This window comes from Sinocyclocheilus rhinocerous, unplaced genomic scaffold (genome assembly GCF_001515625.1).
Source record: "Sinocyclocheilus rhinocerous isolate Xijiao unplaced genomic scaffold, SAMN03320098_v1.1 scaffold585, whole genome shotgun sequence".
Lineage (NCBI taxonomy): Eukaryota > Metazoa > Chordata > Actinopteri > Cypriniformes > Cyprinidae > Sinocyclocheilus > Sinocyclocheilus rhinocerous.
This window is the reverse complement of record NW_015630024.1, coordinates 39,218-59,853: the sequence shown is the minus strand read 5'-3', so window position 1 is coordinate 59,853 and position 20,636 is coordinate 39,218. Positions and strand designations below refer to the sequence as shown.

General features: G+C 34.6%; 1 protein-coding gene across 1 annotated transcript; it reads right to left on the bottom strand.

The window, feature by feature from the left end:
- Positions 1–15,652, bottom strand: LOC107739740 (protein ERGIC-53-like). The gene is made up of 12 exons (XM_016551941.1): positions 15,402–15,652; positions 14,317–14,471; positions 10,126–10,233; positions 9,434–9,495; positions 8,953–9,052; positions 8,617–8,740; positions 8,029–8,087; positions 7,104–7,236; positions 6,492–6,679; positions 6,149–6,219; positions 948–1,107; positions 1–138 (listed from the first exon to the last, which is right to left on the bottom strand). Exons 1-12 carry the CDS (start codon positions 15,592–15,594, stop codon positions 13–15), a joined length of 1,479 nt encoding a protein of 492 aa, XP_016407427.1. The 5' UTR covers positions 15,595–15,652; the 3' UTR covers positions 1–12.
- Between the last annotated feature and the right edge of the window lie 4,984 nt (positions 15,653–20,636).

Here is a 20,636-nt window from a genome sequence, read left to right as displayed (position 1 = left end):
ATAAAAATTCACTCACTTGTACATAACGTAGCCAAAGAAGAGGAGAGACTGAACAACGATGAAGATCACAAAGTGTGTGGTAGAGAGGCAGGTGGGTAAAGGAGGAAGTTCAGGACATTTCACTTTCTCTGCAGGATTCTAAGGATCATGACCAACAAGGGGGGGGGGGTTATTGGCAATTTTCTTTGGACACATACGATTTAAAACAATGCAGAAACCACATGGAGAAGTGAAGGGGTGATTGGTAAATGACTAGAGATTCTATAATGTAATGTAGTGTAATGTATAATATGCATTAAGTAATGCAATATAATAAATTATATTATTAGTGTTTTTAATAAATACTAAACTAAAACAATTTGTTACAATATAAGTATCAGTGTTGTTTTAGTATAATATAATACAATATAAAATTTTAAAATAACATTTTAAAAAATATTAAACAAAAAAAAAACTTACAGCATAAGTATCAGTTATTTTAGTATCAACATACTATTAGAATTTTTATTATTATTTCAAATTAGTCTTATTTTTATATATCTGTTTTCATTTTAATTTTAAAATGTAAATAATTTTGCTGCAAATTTTTGGAATTTTTATTATTATTGTTTAATAGGTCTATCGTTTTCATTGTTTTTTATTTCAGTTTTAGTTTTGGGTATTTTAGTATATCAAGTTGAAATCAAATGAGAACTGTTGGCTTGGCAACAGCTGAAATAAAACAAGTATAATTTATGTTTTACCTCAGTTAAAGTTGATTTATTTTATTTCAAATAACCAAAGTTTTAGTTTATTATAATAACCTATAAATTGTATCATGTTATCAAAAACAAAATGGATTGACTGTTTGATTATGACATTATGGTTATTTGCCAGCTAAGCCTCACATATGCTGTGCTATAGGACATAATGTCTATATCAGAAATGCTGGTTTATTTTGAACTTACCACATTTTTCTGAATGATGTGTTCGATGCTCCTCTTGACGACATGCAAATGCTCCTTGATGTCATTGAAATGCTGGACTGTCTCATATGATCCTAGTCCGCCTGCGCTGCCCTGCTGCTGACCCACTGCCAGCTGCTTAAGTGAGCCTGACAATGAGTTCCTACAAACCACAACACAACATTACAACATTAGTGCAATGCTTCAATTGCCATTTTAAAAACTTCAAAAACATTCATGATTCAGATGGCATGTAAAATACTATTAATTGTTCAAGAAGAAAAGTTAACATTTTCAAAGGCTTTGCATGCCAGATGCTTCCAGATGCAGATTGTTTTCTGCCTGTTTACATACAAGGGAACAGTATGTCATACAAGAGGATCTTATCAAACAATCAATTCCTCCGAGACTAAGTGTCACAAGACTTAATCTAGGTTTTAAATGCATAAAACAGCATTAAGCTTAGAATATCTGATCTGATTCCTAAGACAAAGCTCATGCTTTTTGGATTTCATGACATTATTTCTCTATTGTAGACATGAGCATTAGGCATTTCCTATCCTCACTCAAAGTATTAAAAAATTGCAACATGTCACGCACCGATCTTTGGAACTAATAGACTTAAACAATTATACATTATCAATATATAATGGTCTCCAAAAAGACAAACAACATTCTGACATTTCAATACGTTTCAATGGATAATTCACCTTTCTGAGCGCTCGTGTAGAGAAATGGCTTAATATGATATTTTTTTCAATACGACTTCTCACATTTGGTAATTCATTTGCCAAAAAAAAAAAAACCTTGGTTACTGTATTTAAAAAAAAAAAAAAAAAAAATCCAAGACTGGAAATACAATTTTAAAAATGCCAGCTATTTTTACAAGTTTTACATGACCATGACACTAATATTCGAATATATATTATTATTAATATTAATATTTATATTAATATAAATTATATTAAAAAATATAAATAATAATATTTGTAAGTCGCTTTGGATAAAAGCGTCTGCTAAATGACTAAATAAATAAATAAAAAATAAAAATATTCACCAACAAAATGGTTATAAAATAACCTTTAAAATAAAAATAAAAATGCAACATTGAAAACACGCAAGAAAATCGAACTAAAGCATCTCCTGAACTCCTATGTCTCAGTGAGCCACAAAACCTAACAAATCAAACACCATGTTCACTTACTGTTCAGCTCTGACCGTTACAAACGTTTTGAGCCTCTCTCACCTCTAGTGGTATCTTGATAGAACTGCATGCAAACGCTGGTGTCCCTGATTACACTGGCAAATGACTACTGCGCCCAAGGTCTTCGGCCAAGAAAATCTTAATATTACAGTGAACTGTCCCAATCTAATCTTTTAAGCCTCCTCTTAACTCTCCCAAAAGGCCATATATCCTTCAGCCTCATAGAAAAAATGAAATTACCACGCAGCTCAAGCAGCAATGATTGCTAAATTAATCTTCCTAAAAAACATAGTCCCTTTTCTTAAACATATTTCAGATGATTAAGAAATACCCATTCAGGCCATGCCACAGCTTTCCTCAGGGGGACGCTTTCATTTGGCTGCTTAAAATGGTCATTAAAGATGGAATATTATTATTATACAAATATTATATGATATATTATACAAATATGACATGAATATATAAAAAGATGATACATTTATAACGGTTGTGAGTATAAACAAACAATCTAGAAAATACTTCAATACCTTTTTTAAATGTACTTATTTTATAATACACTGAAGGGAATTAAATTTAATTAAAAATGTATTGCCAGAACTGTCTTTTAATATATAGTATTTTTTTTTTTATTAATGATCAGAATATTAAAAAAAGAGCGGTGCACATTTTAACCTTTTAATCAGGAACACATCTTTGACTGATCACGTATTATCCTGTGCCTGAACCGCATTTCTTTGGATATCGTCTTCAAAATTCTAAGATGATTATTAGGATAAAAAATATGAGGGGACGGTGAAAATGAAAACGTTCGGTAAGTCATAAGTACAGTCTCTTTGGGGAATTACAAAGACAAGAAAGCAATCAGAAGCAGACTGTGTATTCGCTGGTGTATGATGGATATATTTAAAGATGCGCATATAATCCATCAAACAGAGGCCCATAAGAAGCCTAAACGAAATCAAATTTGTTTCTTATGGGAGAAAAAAATTATTAGACACAAATCTCCCTTGAGGCAAAAAGTGAACATTTAGTAACCCTCCCAGTAATCTTTATCCACTTCAAATGACCTATATGTCAGAAGAAGGCGCTTTTTCCCCATCAGATAAGTCATTTTATAGGGCTAAGATGAGTAAAATGAAATTATGATAAAAAAAAGAAAAGGTCAAGATCTTAATATGTGCATAATCTATAAGATGAATTCGATCAATTGAGCATTTGTTTGTTGCGGACCAAATGCTGTTCAAATACGCGGCAACAGGATTACACAGATTACTGATCTTTTCGATGTCCTTCTGACAATGTGGCCTCAATTTTGCCATTTTGATGAAGACTGCTGTATTATGTTTTGCTAATAGCAATATTAGAGGTAACAATATTTGCATATTCTATAAATAGTGAACCTTTTATAGGTTTAAAAAAAAAAAAGAAGACAGATTTGTTCAAACGCCATCTTGTTAACATGAACAAAATGGTGTAAAGATTCAAGATAGATAATATAAAAGATAAGAATAATGCTTTTTATGTTGTGGTAAAATTCAGTTTTAATAGAATATAGGATGTACAGTGCCATGAAAAGGTTTTTGCCCCCTTCCTGTTTTTTTATTTTTATTTTTTTGCATATTTGTCACACTTAAAAGATTCAGATCGTCAAACAATTTTTAATATTACACAAAGATAACCTAAGTAAATACAAAATGCAGTTTTGAAATAATGATTTCATTTATTAAGGGAAAAAAGCTGTCCAAACCTGCCTGGCCCTACGTGAAAAAGTAATTGCTGGTTGTGCCACCCTTTGAAGCAACAACTGCAATCAAGCGTTTGCGATAACTGGCAATAAGTCTTTCACATCGCTGTGGAGAATTGTTTTAATTCAGCCACATTGGAGGGTTTTCGAGCATGAAAGGACTGTTAAAGGTCATGCCACAGCATCTCAATCGGATTTAAGTCCGGACTTTGATTTGGCCACTCCAAAACCTTAATTTTGTTTTTCTTGAGCCATTCAAAGGTGGACTTGCTGGTGTGTTTTGGATCATTGTCCTGCTGCATAAACCAAGTGCGCTTGAGCTTGAGGTCACAAACTGACGGCCGGACATTCTCCTTCAGGATTTTCTGATAGAGAGCAGAATTCATGGTTCCATCAATTATGGCAAGTCATCCAGGTCCTGAAGCTGCAAAGCAGCCCCAGACCATCACACTACCACCACCATTGTTTGACTGTTGGTATGATGTTCTGTTTATGAAATGCTGTGTTGGTTTTACGCCAGATGTAACAGGACACACACCTTCCAAAAAGTTCAACTTTTGTCTCATCAGTCCACAGAATATTTGCCCAAAAGTCTTGGGGATAAACAAGATATTTCTTGGCAAATGTGAGACAAGCCTTTGTGTTCTTTTTGGTCAGCAATGGCTTTTGCCTTGGAACTCTCCCATGGATGCCGTTTTTCCCCAGTCTCTTTCTTAATGTTGAATCATGAACACTGACCTTAATTGAGGCAAGTGAGGCCTGCAGTTCTTTAGATGTTGTTCTGGGTTCTTTTATGACCTCCTGGATGAGTCGTCGTTGCGCTCTTGGAGTAATTTTGGTAGGCCGGCCACTCCTGGGAAGGTTCACCACTGTTCCAAGCTTTCTCCATTTGTGAATAATGGCTCTGACCGTGGTTCGCTGGAGTCCCAAAGCCTTAGAAATGGCTTCATAACCCTTTCCAGACTGATACATGTCAACTATTTTGTTTCTCATCTGTTCTTGAATTTCTTTAGATCGCGGCATGATGTGTTGCTCTTTAAGCATGCTTCACTTTGTCAGACAGGTTCTATTTAAGTGATTTCTTGATTCATCAGGTCTGGCAGTAATCAGGCCTGCGTGTGGCTAGTGAAATTTAACTCTGCTTTCTAAAATAATGTGGTTAATCACAGTTCTTTCATTTTTTCATGTAGGGCCAGGTAGGTTTGGACAGCTTTTTTACCTTAATAAATGAAATCATCATTTAAAAACTGCATTTTGTATTTACTTGCATTATCGTTGTGTAATATAAAAATTTGTTTGTTGATCTGAATCTTAAGTGCGAAAAAAAAAAAACAAAACAGGAAGGGGGCAAAAACCTTTTCACAGCACTGTAATTAGGTAATTAAAAGATTCAAACAATGCACTTCTGCAACCAAACTCTTAATCTAAATGCATCCGCTACAAACAAATCTCTTGCTTAAATCCTTAACAACAAAACTATAGTTAAGTGTTGTTCTAAAAATCGGTTTAACAATCATTATAATTTGGATACATCCGAGTGTAAAAACAGTCTTTTGTGGGCTAATTCTCTCCTTGCACAGTTAAAAGAGTTTTAAATGCTGTATTTTGGTGTCTAATCCCAAAGCCTTATTGTTTGATTTTGTCTTTGTGCTTTAATCCTTGTTTGTCTACACCTCGCTTCAAAAACACCTGGAGGAAAACAAACAACTGTCCGCTAACAAAACAAAAAATCAATGCTGACATTACAGAGATCAAAACAGAACAACAAACAAATGTATTTAATCTGGATTAAACAATGAACATCTTTAGATCTTTATGTAGAGACACAACGAACATGAAGTTTACAGACAAAACCTAATCTGTTGCGTTGTTCAGTCTTTTGCAAAGGCATGTAATGCACTAAGGCCTGCAAGTAGTTGATTCACTCAGAGATTGTATGCAGCAAAACACTTTATTGGCTAGGAATTTTCTGAAGTATACCATATGAGTTTTTTTATTAGTTAGTTTTAGTTTAAATAAATTTTAGGCTTAGCAATTAGAATACATGTTATTTATAATGTATGCCACTATAAGGATTTGTTGTGGAGTGAGGGAAAATAAAATGTATTTACTGATGCAACGTATGTGCTTTTCTTCTTTCAACAATGCAATTTTGACCAGGTGTGACTTAAAATCAGGCACGACTTATATTTTGGAAAATATGGCAATATTTCAGTTATTTTGGACTGGAGAACAATATTTTTCTTGGGAACTTACCTTACTTCGTTAAGGTTCCTCAAAACCTCCTGTTGTGTGTTAGTAATGGTCTCCATTTCATGACTGGGAGCCTAAATAAAGCATGCAAACTATTAGTTAGGCTCAAGGACAGTTTAGATCATAAATTAGATTAATCACTTCTAAGTATTTAAAGCAATCATAATTTTGGTGCTTCATAAACTGATAAAGCAACATGTTTTAAAAGATGTCAGACTAGATCTAAATATATCTTATGAAGGATTTTGATTGGATCTGAGATGACAAATCTGGTCAACATTAGTGTTCAATGCTTAAAACTTTTTTTTTTTGTTGCCACATTTCAATTGCATTTGTCATATCCTACCTGTCCTGACTGTGCTTGTGACGAGCGTTTGGAGATCTCCTCTGTGATGACTGACACATAACGGCGTTGTTCATCCAGAATCATGGCCAGCTGCCTGTTCAGCTGCTTGATTTCCAGGTGGATTCGATTCTGCCCCTCAAACACCTGACGGATTTCCCGGTCGTTAACGCTTTCAAACAGGTCCTCAACTGCCAGAAGAGAAACACTGAACAGATGTTTTTCTACAAATATGGGTTTTCATTTTTAAACTCTGGAAGTTGAAATTAATTATAGTGGAAACAGTATCTGTTGTAAAATAAAATAAAATAAATAAATACATAAATATACATGAAAAAATACATATATAATATATTAGAAATAAATAACGTTTATTAGACTGCTGCAACAAAATGTGACTAGTCCAATCAGATCTAAGATCAGAACAGGGTTTATAAAAAGTGTATTGGAAAAGTGTGTTTTATAGATAACATATTATCATTCTAGATTTCTGTGTTTTTATGCCAGTTTCTCTTAATGTGTCCAGGACATTTCTTTTGACTATGAACATCATGAAAACCTAAAGCTGAATGTGAGTCTGAGGTCAAAACTTCAGACAGAATGAGAGCAACTCACTGAGCTGCTCCTGGACATCAGGGTGCTCTTTCTGAAACTCCTCTTTCCTTTTGTCCAGCTCTTGTTGGAAATTCTCAAATTCCTCCTGGTACTTGTCCTTCTCCTCTTTGGGAATCTCTTTTTCTGGGGGAGGCTTTATAGAAAGACACAAAACACACATTCAAACCCACTCACGCACATAGACACACTTACACATACTCCAATTATAATGAACAAGAGGAATGGAGTAAGAGGTGGACACTTATGAAATAAGTATGGCCGATTCTTTTTAATCATATACTTAAATGTGTGTACGCGACTGTGTGGGGAGGAAAATGCGTACCAGATTCTGCCCAGGCTCTGTAAGTCTGAACAGCAAAAATGACAGAACGTCATGGTCATCTGTTGAAAACAAAAAATTGTTTAGCCACATTTTTAAAGCTGCAGTGTGCAATTTCAGTACTACCAGCAACACCAAACATGTTTTAAAGTTTAAAATGGCTTCTTTTAGCTATAAATGCTATAAACTATTCATTAGATTACTTTTTATGGCTTAAAGGGACAGTACATCTAAAAATGAAAATCTGTCATCATTTACTCATCCTGAAGTTGTTCCAAACCCGTATGAGTTTCTTTCTTCTGTTGAGCACAGAAGAGGATATTTTGAAGAATGGTAACCAAACAGTTGACGGAAGCCATTGTTTTCCAAAGTACGGAAGAAAAAATACTATGGAAGTCAATGGCTACCAGCAAGAGGCTTTATAGAAAGACACAAAACACACATTCAAACCCACTCACGCACATAGACACACTTACACATACTCCAATTATAATGAACAAGAGGAATGGAGTAAGAGGTGGACACTTATGAAATAAGTATGGCCGATTCTTTTTAATCATATACTTAAATGTGTGTACGCGACTGTGTGGGGAGGAAAATGCGTACCAGATTCTGCCCAGGCTCTGTAAGTCTGAACAGCAAAAATGACAGAACGTCATGGTCATCTGTTGAAAACAAAAAATTGTTTAGCCACATTTTTAAAGCTGCAGTGTGCAATTTCAGTACTACCAGCAACACCAAACATGTTTTAAAGTTTAAAATGGCTTCTTTTAGCTATAAATGCTATAAACTATTCATTAGATTACTTTTTATGGCTTAAAGGGACAGTACATCTAAAAATGAAAATCTGTCATCATTTACTCATCCTGAAGTTGTTCCAAACCCGTATGAGTTTCTTTCTTCTGTTGAGCACAGAAGAGGATATTTTGAAGAATGGTAACCAAACAGTTGACGGAAGCCATTGTTTTCCAAAGTACGGAAGAAAAAATACTATGGAAGTCAATGGCTACCAGCAACTGTTTGGTTACCAACATTCTTCAAAATATCTTCTTTTGTGTTCTCGAGGGTGCGTAAATGATGGTTTAATGGTTGAAAGCAAACTATTTTCTTGTTAGTTGATCCAGCTGAAGGATAACAAAGAAAACACTGGACTTTCAATCTGAACAAGAAAACTTTGTTATGTTTATCCCATACCGGCAAGTCCTCCAGTGGCTGCAGAGATGCCAAAATAACCAGTATCAGGGATGATCATGTTTTCAACTCTGGTGCAGAACTCATAATCATCTTTATCAGGAGTGAAGCCGTTATTGATGAAAACCTGAAACCATTGAGAATATTAAGATGTTACTATAGCTTGGAAATGTCAGATTTTCATTCGAACTTCTTAGTTTTTAAAAAGGTTAAAAATGTACCCAAATTACATGAACATGCAAAAAAAAAATTACCAGTTGTTCAAAAATCTAGTAAATTATCAGGGTCAAAAGGTCCAATTTTAGTTGGATCTTTAGAATTAATATAACTTTGACCTACCGATAAAGTTTTCTGGTAGTAGGTGATTTTGGCACGTACAGGGTAAGGTTTGTTTCTGAAGTCTCTAAGACATGTACCTAGAGACTGGGTTGTGCCATCACTGGAGAAAAATAAATATGGTTTATCAAATACATGCATATATAAACACAAAGACGACGACAACAACAACAACAACAACAACAAAACGTTTCCTTTTCATGTCAATAGGAAAAAAGCTAAATCCTTAATGTCATGAATCAATAAAAAAAACATATCAAGAATATGAAGGTCTATGGTTATGTTTGCGCAGTCTAGCACATATGCTGCTGACAGCTCTCCCCCGCTGGCTCACAGATCTAATTTAATGCTTTCACTGTTACTGCACTCAGATTAAGACAGACAGAGGATTAGACTCTCTCTCATAAATAATCATATTTCCTAATCTCCTTTCGGTTGTAAAAATGAGAGCGCTGATGTCAGCAAGGAGGATATGTTTACTTACTTTTGATGGTCAAAAATAAGTTTTCCATTGTTACCCACCACCAGGACAGCAGGGTTGTTTTTCTACAATAGCAAGGTCACAGAAAAGAGACATAATCCTTATTTAGTACAGAGGAGATAAATCTACTGAGGTGCATTGGTGTTTGTTCCTGCATGAATCAAATGCAAAACACATAATCCTTTGATAAATATATACTGAGCTCTACCTTAAGATGTTTTGACTGAAAAATGCACATCGTTCAAAAACAAACATTATTGGGGCATTTTACAGACACAAACAAGTGTTAATTTTTTTTTTTTACTTAACTAATAATTACAATAAATTCTAGGGTTACAATAAATAATTACAATAAATTCTATTAGGCTGATTAATCAAATCAAATATTAAATTTGCTTTGAAAAGCCCCAAACATTAAGATATTTTAAAAATGTTATATTATTGAGACAGATGAGTAAAAACATTTAATATAAAATGCCTTTAAAAGTCAATATATTGTTTGTTTTCTTTTTTAAAATATTAGTTTTATTCAGCAAAAATGCAACTTGACAACAACAATTCAAAATAACATTTGATACAGCTATAATTGTAAAATAATTTATAATTATAAAACTTATAAAATTAAATAAACAAATCTGAAATAAAATTCTATTTAATTAAATGCAATTTTTTTAATTATACTTGTGTGCAATCACCTTTCCATCATTATCAAAAGAGTCAAAGAATATTCCCACGCCGTTCCACTGATCAGCGGCCCCGTACACATGACCCTCCAGACCTTGACCGGCCGTGAACCATATGGCCTACAGAACACAGAAACACACACACATCAGGCTCTCTTCAGTGAGCATGGGTAATTTGGTAAGTGGTGCTTGAGATCAGTGTGGTCTGCTCCACTGGACTGTGGGACAATTCAAAGAAAGCACATGTTACTTGTACAACACTACATTTTAATTGCTCATTCTACACCGCAAATGCCGAACAACGTGAATTTATCAAGGCTGACCTGTGGATGCTTTTCCTGATAAAACGGTTTATTCTGTACAAAAAGAAGTGCACGTGATAAGATGAAATATCTAAACCTAATGACTTCTAACAATTCAACAAAATCATATTTTGTGCAAGTTAAGCGGTATAGTGCCCAGGAATGCAGCCACACAAAATGAGCGCATGATGAATCATAGTGAGCCTGATATGTAAACCTACAATTTTATGACTATATTTTCACATCTTATGAAAACAAAAAGTGACTTGTTTGCCCATGCAAAACTACCACCACAATGCTAGGGGGTGTAGGCATGTGACGGTATCAAATTTTCATGTTGCGATAATTGCTAATGTTTTTATCATGTTATTGAAACTTAGGGTCAGTTTTACTAATAGCTTGCGCCAGCGCAAACCATCTTTTGGCGTTAAAATTGTACTGTCAGGTTTTACTAAAGACGCGCAGTAATGAATTTGCACTGAAAAGGTGTGGTTGACAGTTATTTTTGCGCTTGAACTTACTGAATATGCATTTGTAGGAGTTTCCCTTTCAGACGAAAAATCTATGGGAGGAGAGTACTCAAATGAATAACGCAACGCGTTTTACTAACGTTTGCGCTCGTCAAATTACTGGCATTTGCGCCATTATTTAACGCACCAAAAAAGAATGTCTTAAACTATTTTGCGCTTGAAATGGCTGCAATTATTGCTAGGTAGTGTTGGGTCGTTCTTGAACGTAAACAATGAATTAATCTTTTCTGTTTCTTATAGCAGTTTTGTATTGTTTGTAGTGTGATCAACGTTTGCGTAAGTAGTAGACATATTAGGGAAGTAACACGTAACATTTTAATTATATTTTGTTAAAATGAACGAAATGACTCGAAAAAAGATTCGTTCATTTTGCTGAACGAGACTCAAAGGTCCGAGTCGGTAAAATGATCCGAACTTCCCATCACTGTTGCTAGGAGGAGGCACCGCAAAGAACAGAGAGCGCGTGGTAGAAGGGAGAGGATTTTTTCCACACGTATTAATTTATTTTGAATGTCAGAACACCACATTATTCGAACATATCGTTTGCCAAGACATGTTATTTTTAATTTGCTTCAGGAAATAAAAGACGACTTGGAACCCTCAACTAAAAGTCACGCAATACCAGGTCTATCAAAGCTTCTAGCAAACCTTCATTTTATGTCCTCCGGTTCTTTTCAACGTACTGTGGCTTCTTTATTACTTTATTCACGACTATGCTAATTTGTGCTGCACTTGGTCGATATGTAAATGAGATGTTGCATCTGTGTTCTTTAATTTGCGCATTGTTAGTAAATCACCCGCAGAAATTTCCCCTCCCATCGGCGCTGTTTTGGAATTGCGCTCTCGCGATAATTTGCCGTTTCGTAAAACTGGCCCTTAGCTGCAAAAAAGTGTTGTCATCATAATACAGTATAACAGGTTTAATAACTTTTTTGTTATAACAAAAAGAGCTGAACATTTAAATACAATAAATTAATACACAAAAAAATTCAAACAGATTAAAGTGCAAAAGAATTATGAAGACCAATAGATAACACTTTACAATAATATCTCGTTAGTTAACCTAATTAACAATGAGCAATAGTAACATTTGCTACAGAAACTGTTATTCTTTGTTAAAAAAATTCAATGTTAGTACGTTAGCTCGGGTTTATTAAATAACAGTTGCAACTTTTAATTTTAACAACAATGTTGAAATTAACTAAGATTAATGCATGTTTAGAAGAATTTTTTCATTGGCAGTTTATGTTAACTAATGAATTTACAAATGTTAACTAATGGAGCCTTAAAGGGTTAGTTCACCCCAAAATGAAAATTCTGTCATTAATTACTCATGTCGTTCCAAACCCGTGAGACTTATACTGTATTATGACAGCACTTTTTTTTAACTTAATTTCAATATCGTGATAATACCGCATATCGTGATAAAAGCATTAGCAATTAATCGCAACATGAAAATTTGATACCGGCATATCCCTAATCACAACGCATACGCACACTTTCCCCCAAGTGTAAACAATGCTGATTACGCAGATTACGTTCGTGCGCGCGCTTTCCCCCGAACGTAAACAATGCTGATTACGTTGAATACATTCTTGGATACTCTCCAAAATGTCGGTAGACGTAACTCGATGGAGAAGAATCGTTGAATAAATTCTGTTATTTTTGTTTTCTTTGCGCACAAAAAGTATTCTCGTAGCTTCGCAAATTTGAAGTTGAGCCACTGATGTCACATGGACTGTTTTACCGATGTCCTTACTATGTTTCTGGACCTGGGAACATTACAGTTGCGTTGCTGTCTATGGAGGGTAAGAGAGCTCTCCGATTTCATCAAAAATATCTTAATTTGTGTTCCGACCATGAACGAAGGTTTGGAACGACATGAGGGTGAGTAATTAATGACAGAATTTTCATTTTTGGGTGAACTAACCCTTTAATGTAAAGTGTGACCGAACACAGCATACAGCGGTGTTGTGCATTTTAACCAGTTGATGGGAAAATAATTCTTAAAATGCATTAGAAAAATCTGAATAATTTGTAATAAATAATTATTCAAGGTATTTTGAAGTGCCCATGATAACAAAATCGTGCAAGTTCATTATTGTGATATATCGCATTACCTAATACCGGCACATGTCTACTAGGGTGTTCTGGGTGGTTGCCCTGGCAAGACTATGCAGGTGTTCTGAGAGGCTGTTCTATGCGGTTAGTAAAAATTTTCCACCATCAAGTCTCTATGATTTTCTGATCTCTACATATGACTTCACAGGAAGTAGACACACTGCTTCAATGTTTCGCAGTTTCTGTTTGACATATGCGTCCTTCACACATCAGAAAAAGTTTTGCACTTGTGTTATGTACAAGTTTTAAACGTCATGTTTATTAGCAAAATTGCAAGAAAAAAAAGTATGGTTTCCGCAAAAAACATAAGCAGCACAACTGTTTTCAACATTGATAATAAGAAATGTTTCTTGAGCAGCAATTCAGCATATTAGAATGATTTCTGAAGGCTCATGTGACACTGAAGACTGGAGTAATGATGCTGACAATTCAGCTTTACATCACAGAAATAAATTTGATTACAAATTATCTTAAAATAGAAAACAGTTATTTTAAGTTGCAATAATATTTTACAATAACAAGTTTTTACTGTAGAGTTTTGTTTAAATAAATGCAGCCTTGGTGAGCATTACTATGGAAGCTTGTTTCTGCCAAGGAATAAAAAAATATATATAAAAAAGGTAATTGGGACATTTTATCTCATAATTCTGACTTTCATCTCATGATTCTCGCAAATGTGAGTTAATATCTCACAATTTTGACTTTACTTCGAAGACCAGTGAGAAAAAAATGTCTAAACTGTGAAATATGCACAAAGTCAAATTTTAAGTAAAATTTAAAGTCAGCATTGTGAGATAAAAAAAAAATTCCATGCCAGAAATAAGCTTCCATACATAAAAGACTTCTTTAAAAAATATTTTAATATTTAAATATCTGTATCTTACAAACGAAAGTGTACATAGAAAGCAATTTCTAGTACACTACTTGGAGTATGCACACTGGAGAAACCAGGGTTAAATGCTCAACTTAAGAACTCAAAAGGGTTCTATCAGTAATACTTTAGCCAAGCTCACAGATCACCCCGATCTTGGATTCAACCCGTGGCACTAGCTCAAGGCTGTCATACCCCTAAAAGGGTCAACATGACCCTCCACTGTCATAAAGATACCAGTTTGTGTCTGTCTGTGCTTCTGTATGTTTTGTGGCTATAGGCATTTGAAATGTAGAAATGAGGCTCGCATAAACAAATGTCAGTTCTTTTATATAATATTTATTCGAAAAATATTCATAATTATTTTCCCCCTCCTTACCAATCCATCCGCTCCCATTCGTCCTCGTCCAGACACACGAAATGCCACTTCAGCTTCCCAGTGTTCAAAACTTACAGGGGTTTTTGTCCATACCGAACCCTTCTGGCTCCGCAGAGAAGGGGTGATTCGGATCTGATCCGAACTAGGAATGGCATCTGGAGAAAAGGTGGAAATGGGAAAATGCATGAATAAAAAAATTTTTCATAATAATATTAAGAATATTCTGATCATTGAGCAACCTGATTTGATGTAAACAAGTTTTCCAATTCATCTTTATTTTTTATATTAAAAGGTTGTTTCTCAAAACCAGGAAGAGCCGAGGTAAGAAAGCTGGTTTCTAAGCATTTGTCAGTTACCAGCCCCATCAGTATATCTTACATTAGAGAATATAGTAAGTATTCATGCTACATAATTTCATTATCACACACCCATGTGTAATATCTGGCACAATACCAGGTTTATGAGTAGAGACTTCCCTGACTGCATTCATCTCTGTTGAGATAAATCTATTTAAACAGAACAACATGACAGAAACCACATTAAATCTGAGCAATAAGTAAACAGCATTTATTGCTCTTGCCGGCTAAGAGATTTAGGAAGTGTTGCAAAACAGAACTTTGCTCTTCGCACATGCCGAGACAGTTTTGTTTAACCTGTTAGGAAAGCTAGTGCCATGTCAGCTGTGAAACTGCAAGCATATATTTATTAATCACAGTTTTAACAATGTCACCAAGATTATGTAACAAAAATGATCATGTAAATCTGATGACTAATCAAATTGACACTTTTTTAAAATTAAAAAGTAGCTGTTGATTTATCAAAAACAGCTGGCAGTGGACCAAACATATCAGATCAAAATATAATAATTTGCATTATTACAAGTAACCCCACATGCAAAAGCAATGCAATCTATCATCATTCATTCAATAATGACTGCACCACTGGTTCAGTTTATTTTAATGCAACTTCACATAGATTTAGAGGGAAATTTAAACTACACTACATGCACTACACATACTGACAAATGACAGACAGTGATACAGATGGATGAGAGAGGACAGACAGACACCCATCTATAAACTTACTCCCAGTGTGAATCCAGAATGGGATTCTTCCATCACTCTGTGTCAGATGTGGCCCTTTGAAACTGTATTTATACTCAAAGCGCCGGTGCGGCGAGTCCCCGGCAGCGTTGTCGGCGAAAACGTGCGGAAATATTAAAGATATTAGTAATAAATAGGCATAAGCTGCCAGGCACTTGGCTATGGGTACCGCCATGTTTGAGTCTGAGTGCTGACGTAGCGCAGAGAGGGGCGGGATGACTGGAAACGCTGAAGGGCCAACAGGGCGCTCTCTCATTGGCTGAAGCGCTTGATTGACACACGGGGAATTAATAAGCGAACCGCTTTGAGCCTCGTTTTCAGATACTGATGACTTGGTACTAGACGTGTCATAGATAGCGTACTAGTAAATTACTAGAGTTTGATGTGCTTTTATATACAGAGAATGACATTTCAATGGTAAAGAACAACACATATGTTTAATTTATTAGGAAAATACCATATCCATAGGAAGAAGTGGACTCAATGCAAACCAAATTTTATAAATGCCTTTAAATTATATGTAAATCTCTTGGTACAAACCAAAAACAAAAAAGTGCTGAAAACATGTAATGCTCTGAAAGCATTAAAATGTATTTTCTTTTATTTTCTTCTCTCCTTTTCTTTTCTTTTCTCTTCTCTCTGGTTCTTCTCTCATATTAATGTTAATATGATAATGTGGATATGTAATAGGCTGTCTCTTGTTCTTGTGGCATTGAATTAATAAAGCATTAATAAAAAAAAGTAATAATATACACACACACACACACACTCACACCATATGCATGGGCGACATTTGACTCTTAAGTCAGGGGGGGCTAGAAATAAATATATAATATATTTCATATAAATATATATATGAAATAAATAACTATAAGCAAAATAATTTTTTTTCTGATGTAAGCATCAAAACAATGCCCTATAGCGTATTGCAACGCATCAAAGCAGTCAATCCAAGTCAAGAATAACTTAAAGAGGTTGCCACCGTTTAGTAAACTGTGTGAACTAGTTTAGGCTCTTCCTGATGAACTTGAATGGCGATGCTTCCCGTTTGTCAGTTGATGGCCTTTCATTTTTAACCAGAAATGTGCACGCTGCTTTTCTGATGTTCACTGAAGTTTTCCGTGTCTTTTTCCCGTGTCACTTGAAATCCGTTTTGAATCGTTGTTACCAAAGGCGAGACAGGTGAGGAAAAAATAAACGATCAGTTGTGGGACTATATTCTGTCATGAATCGCATACCATTCATTGCTGAAATTTCTAGCGTCCGGTACTGGAAATGAAATGAAATGACTGGTTGATATGTCCCGATCTCAATAAAGTTTACACTCGCTCGGGACGCGCTGTCTGTGGAGGTTTGGCCAGGACCGGTTCCAGAATTAAATCAACATATGGACACGTGCTGTCTGTGGAGGATTGGCCAGGACTGGTTCCAGAATTAAATCAACATATTTTATGTTCAGTCCATTGCCAATCACTGCTATTTCGAGAGTGAATCCCGCATAAATATGTAGCCTATGTGTCCGAAAAACGAAAGTTTCATACAAATTCTGAATGGATTATAGCCTACCCTAGAAAGTGCGCAAAGCCTGCTCCCTTTATCACTAAAAAGCGTCACTCATCTTCATCGCGATCTTACAAAGTTGTGTTATAATCAATGAAGCTCCCTAAACTGCACAATTAATCTTTTATTTACATCGCGTCTGCACTTAGTCAAGAGATGATTCAGGAGCGTACAAAACTGCACTTAAAAACTGCGGCGCTTTCAGCGGTGAGTGAATTCTTACAAAACATTTCTGATTGGCCATTGCGTTCAAGAAATCAACAGATATGTCTGTGATTGGTTACATTGCTCAACGCTGCAAAAACACGTTGAGGGTATTTAATGCTTGACTGACAATTGGGGAGGAGGGGCCCTAATGTCCTAATGTCGCCCATGACCACATGTATAGCCTACAAATTTATTTAATTTTATATATATTTTTTGTATATAGATAGATAGATAGATAGATTTATGCATAGCACAGCACGTCCTCTTATCCTGCTAGTGAACCTGTAATTAAGGTCTTAATGAGTGCTATCTTTATGAGATTGCATGGTTGGCGTGACCTCTCACTGTGGGCTGCATCAGGTAGCACCCTGTCATTCTGACCAATGCTCTCAGGTCAGTGCTAATGCAGCACTAGCACCGTGTGGAAGCCATCAGAGCCCAACGGCACAGACACAGACACACAGACACACACACACACACACACACACATATATATATAACTTTAAAGGCAATATGAAGGACTATTAAATTAACTTCAAAAAAAGCAACTAATAGGTGATTAAAAATTGTCTAAATATTTGTGACCCTGGACCACATAACCAGCCTTAATTTGCACGGATATATTTGTAGCAAAATACATTGTATAGGTCAAAATTATCGATTTTTCTTTTATGCCAAAAATCATTAGGATATTAAGTAAAGATCATGTTCCATGAAGATATTTTGTAAATTTCCTACCGTAAATATATCAAAACTTCATTTTTGATTAGTAATATGCATTGCTAAGGACTTTATTTGGACAACTTTAAAGGCGATTTTCTCAATATTTAGAATTTTTTGCACCCTCAGATTCCAGATTTTCAAATAGTTGTATCTCGGCCAAATATTGTCCTATCCTACCAAACCATACATCAATGGAAAGCTTATTTATTCAGCTTTTTCAATTTTGAAAAATTGACACTTAAGACTGGTTTTGTGGTCCAAGGTCACATTTAATAATAATAAGGGTAAACAGCATTTAACAATACATGTTTCCTTTATATATTCAAATAATTATAACCTTCATTGTAAAAAATGATGATTCTATGCCCACATGTAAACATTTAGTTTTTGATGTCAAAATCAAGTTTTTTTTTTTACTCATCTCTAGCCTGAAAAACCACGTCATGTTGCATTTTCCCAAAACTCTCTCTTTATCCTTAGACAGACTTAAATGTCACGCCTTGTTACACGAAGGCTGTTGGAATCTCTGCTTGTGAGTAACGCATCAGCATCAGTCCGGCTGATCTCTTCCTGTGGCCTATTCTCCGGCTCACGATACTCCCCTAATCATGACAAGTGTCTCTCTTGTTCGCATCATTAGTTTAGCCTGAGGAGAGAGTTTGTAATTGAGGTCTCTTCTCTTTTGTGTGAAGTTCATTAGGAAGTTAATTCTCACAGTTTGGAGGAAATGCACAATTTAAATAACAAAGGAAATGCAAATGGCTCATTTGGATTGGAGACAAAGGCACCTGATGGGAGCTAATGGATTACGCATCAGGAGAATACCTCCACAAATTAGTCAGCACAAATATTTGGCCAGCGAATTATGCAGCCAAAGAAATGTTGTTTTTGGAAAGCAGATGCAGACAGGCCACAGGTTTTATGTGTAAAATAAAGTGGCATGGCAAGAAGAGTCATAAAAACTCCTGATATGGAAGAAAAACTGAATTACGGCAGCGAGTGTTTCCTAACAGGGCTCATTGTGTGCACTCTTTGTGCATTATAAAAAGTTTTTTTCGGGTCATAAGGGACACAGAACAGCTGAGCATGGCTTCTCACCTCTCAGCTGGGTTCCCTTTTCTGTATTCAGTGTGTCTGTCGCATTGAATTCACGAACTAATGCAAACAGACAAAAAACAACAAGTATTTCCACAACAAAACCTAAGTAAATAACAGCGGCGTGGAAGAAAAGCAGCATGTAGCATTTTATTATCCTTCACCTGCAGGGAGTTTACTTCATTATGGTGAGCACTTCAGACCTAGATGATCTATTCATTATGGTATAGAACCGACATTAAGATTTGACCCCTATTTGGACCTAGCTTATGGTGTAGATCAAGTAATGAATAGGTGGATAATCAGGGATGTGTTTGTTATTGACTTATTTGAGTGTTAACCTACTGAATGACCATAAAATAAAACATATTGTATGAGTCTGTGAAATCTCTGTAGATAATTATTTAATATATGCACTATGTTTATTATTATTATTATTATTATTAACACTACTGGTCAAACTTCTGGAATTTTTATTTTTGAAAGAATTAAAAAAAAAAAGTTAGACTGCATTTAAAACACACTAAAACAGAAATATTGTGAATTTTCAGCAGCCATTCCTCTAGTCTTCAGTGTCACATGATCCTTCAGAAATCATTCTAATGTGCTTATTTGCTGCTCAGTTATTATCAGTTGTTATTGGCCATGAATTATTAATAATGGTTCTTTTATTATTAATGTTAAAAAAACACATTTTTTTGCTAAATATGTCTGATACATTTGTTTAATTATTCTTTGATGAACAGAACGTTAATTTATTCAGCATTTGTTTGCAATGGACGTTTTTGTAACATTATAAATTAATTATTATATATACACAAGTAGGCTATATATATTTTATTTATAATTGAAGAAAAGTATTAAACTAGACAAAAATGCGAAATAGAAGCACATGCCACACACACACACACACACACACACACAAATAATCAATGATAAAAAATCTTAATATTATTACAAAATAATATTACTAATATACTAAATAATATTACAAAATTTATATTTCAACAGCAAATAAATATTGCTTAAACAGTATTTTAAAATATATGTCAGTTAAATTAAGTGTTATAGTGTTAAGTGACAAGTGAAGTGTAAGAAATATTATATAATTAATATTTATTATTTTAGATTATAAAATTAATATACAGGATAAAATTAATATTTCAACAGCAAATAAATATTGCTTAAACAGTATTTTAAAATATATGTCAGTTAAATTAAGTGTTATAGTGTTAAGTGACAAGTGAAGTGTAAGAAATATTATATAATTAATATTTATTATTTATTATTTTAGATTATAAAATTAATATACAGGATAAAATTAAATATAAAATAAATATAAATAAAAGGACAAATTAAAAAAAGTTTTTTTCCAATACGTGCCAATTAAATGAAGTGTCTTCAACATCTTGTGGCACTTATTTTATATGCGAGTGTATTGGAGAGTGTGTGTCTACATAAAGCAATAGTGCCCTTTGTGTGTGTGTGTGTGTATGTGTGTGCATATGTGTGGTGTTTTGAGCACTCAAACATTACCCTAAAGTGGCTGAACACAGTTCTGTGTGTGTGTATGTAGAGTGCTCTCTCATTATCTGTCCGAACTAATGAGCATTCACCGGTGTGTGTGCATAT

Excerpts from the sequence above, each read along its gene's own strand:
- LOC107739740 (XM_016551941.1), bottom strand. The coding sequence starts at position 15,594 with ATGGCGGTACCCATAGCCAAGTGCCTGGCAGCTTATGCCTATTTATTA. Across the intron at positions 14,472-15,401 it reads ATTCTGGATTCACACTGGGA|ATGCCATTCCTAGTTCGGAT; the intron begins GTAAGTTTATAG and ends CCTTTTCTCCAG. Across the intron at positions 8,741-8,952 it reads ACTACCAGAAAACTTTATCG|GTTTTCATCAATAACGGCTT; the intron begins GTAGGTCAAAGT and ends CAATGGTTTCAG.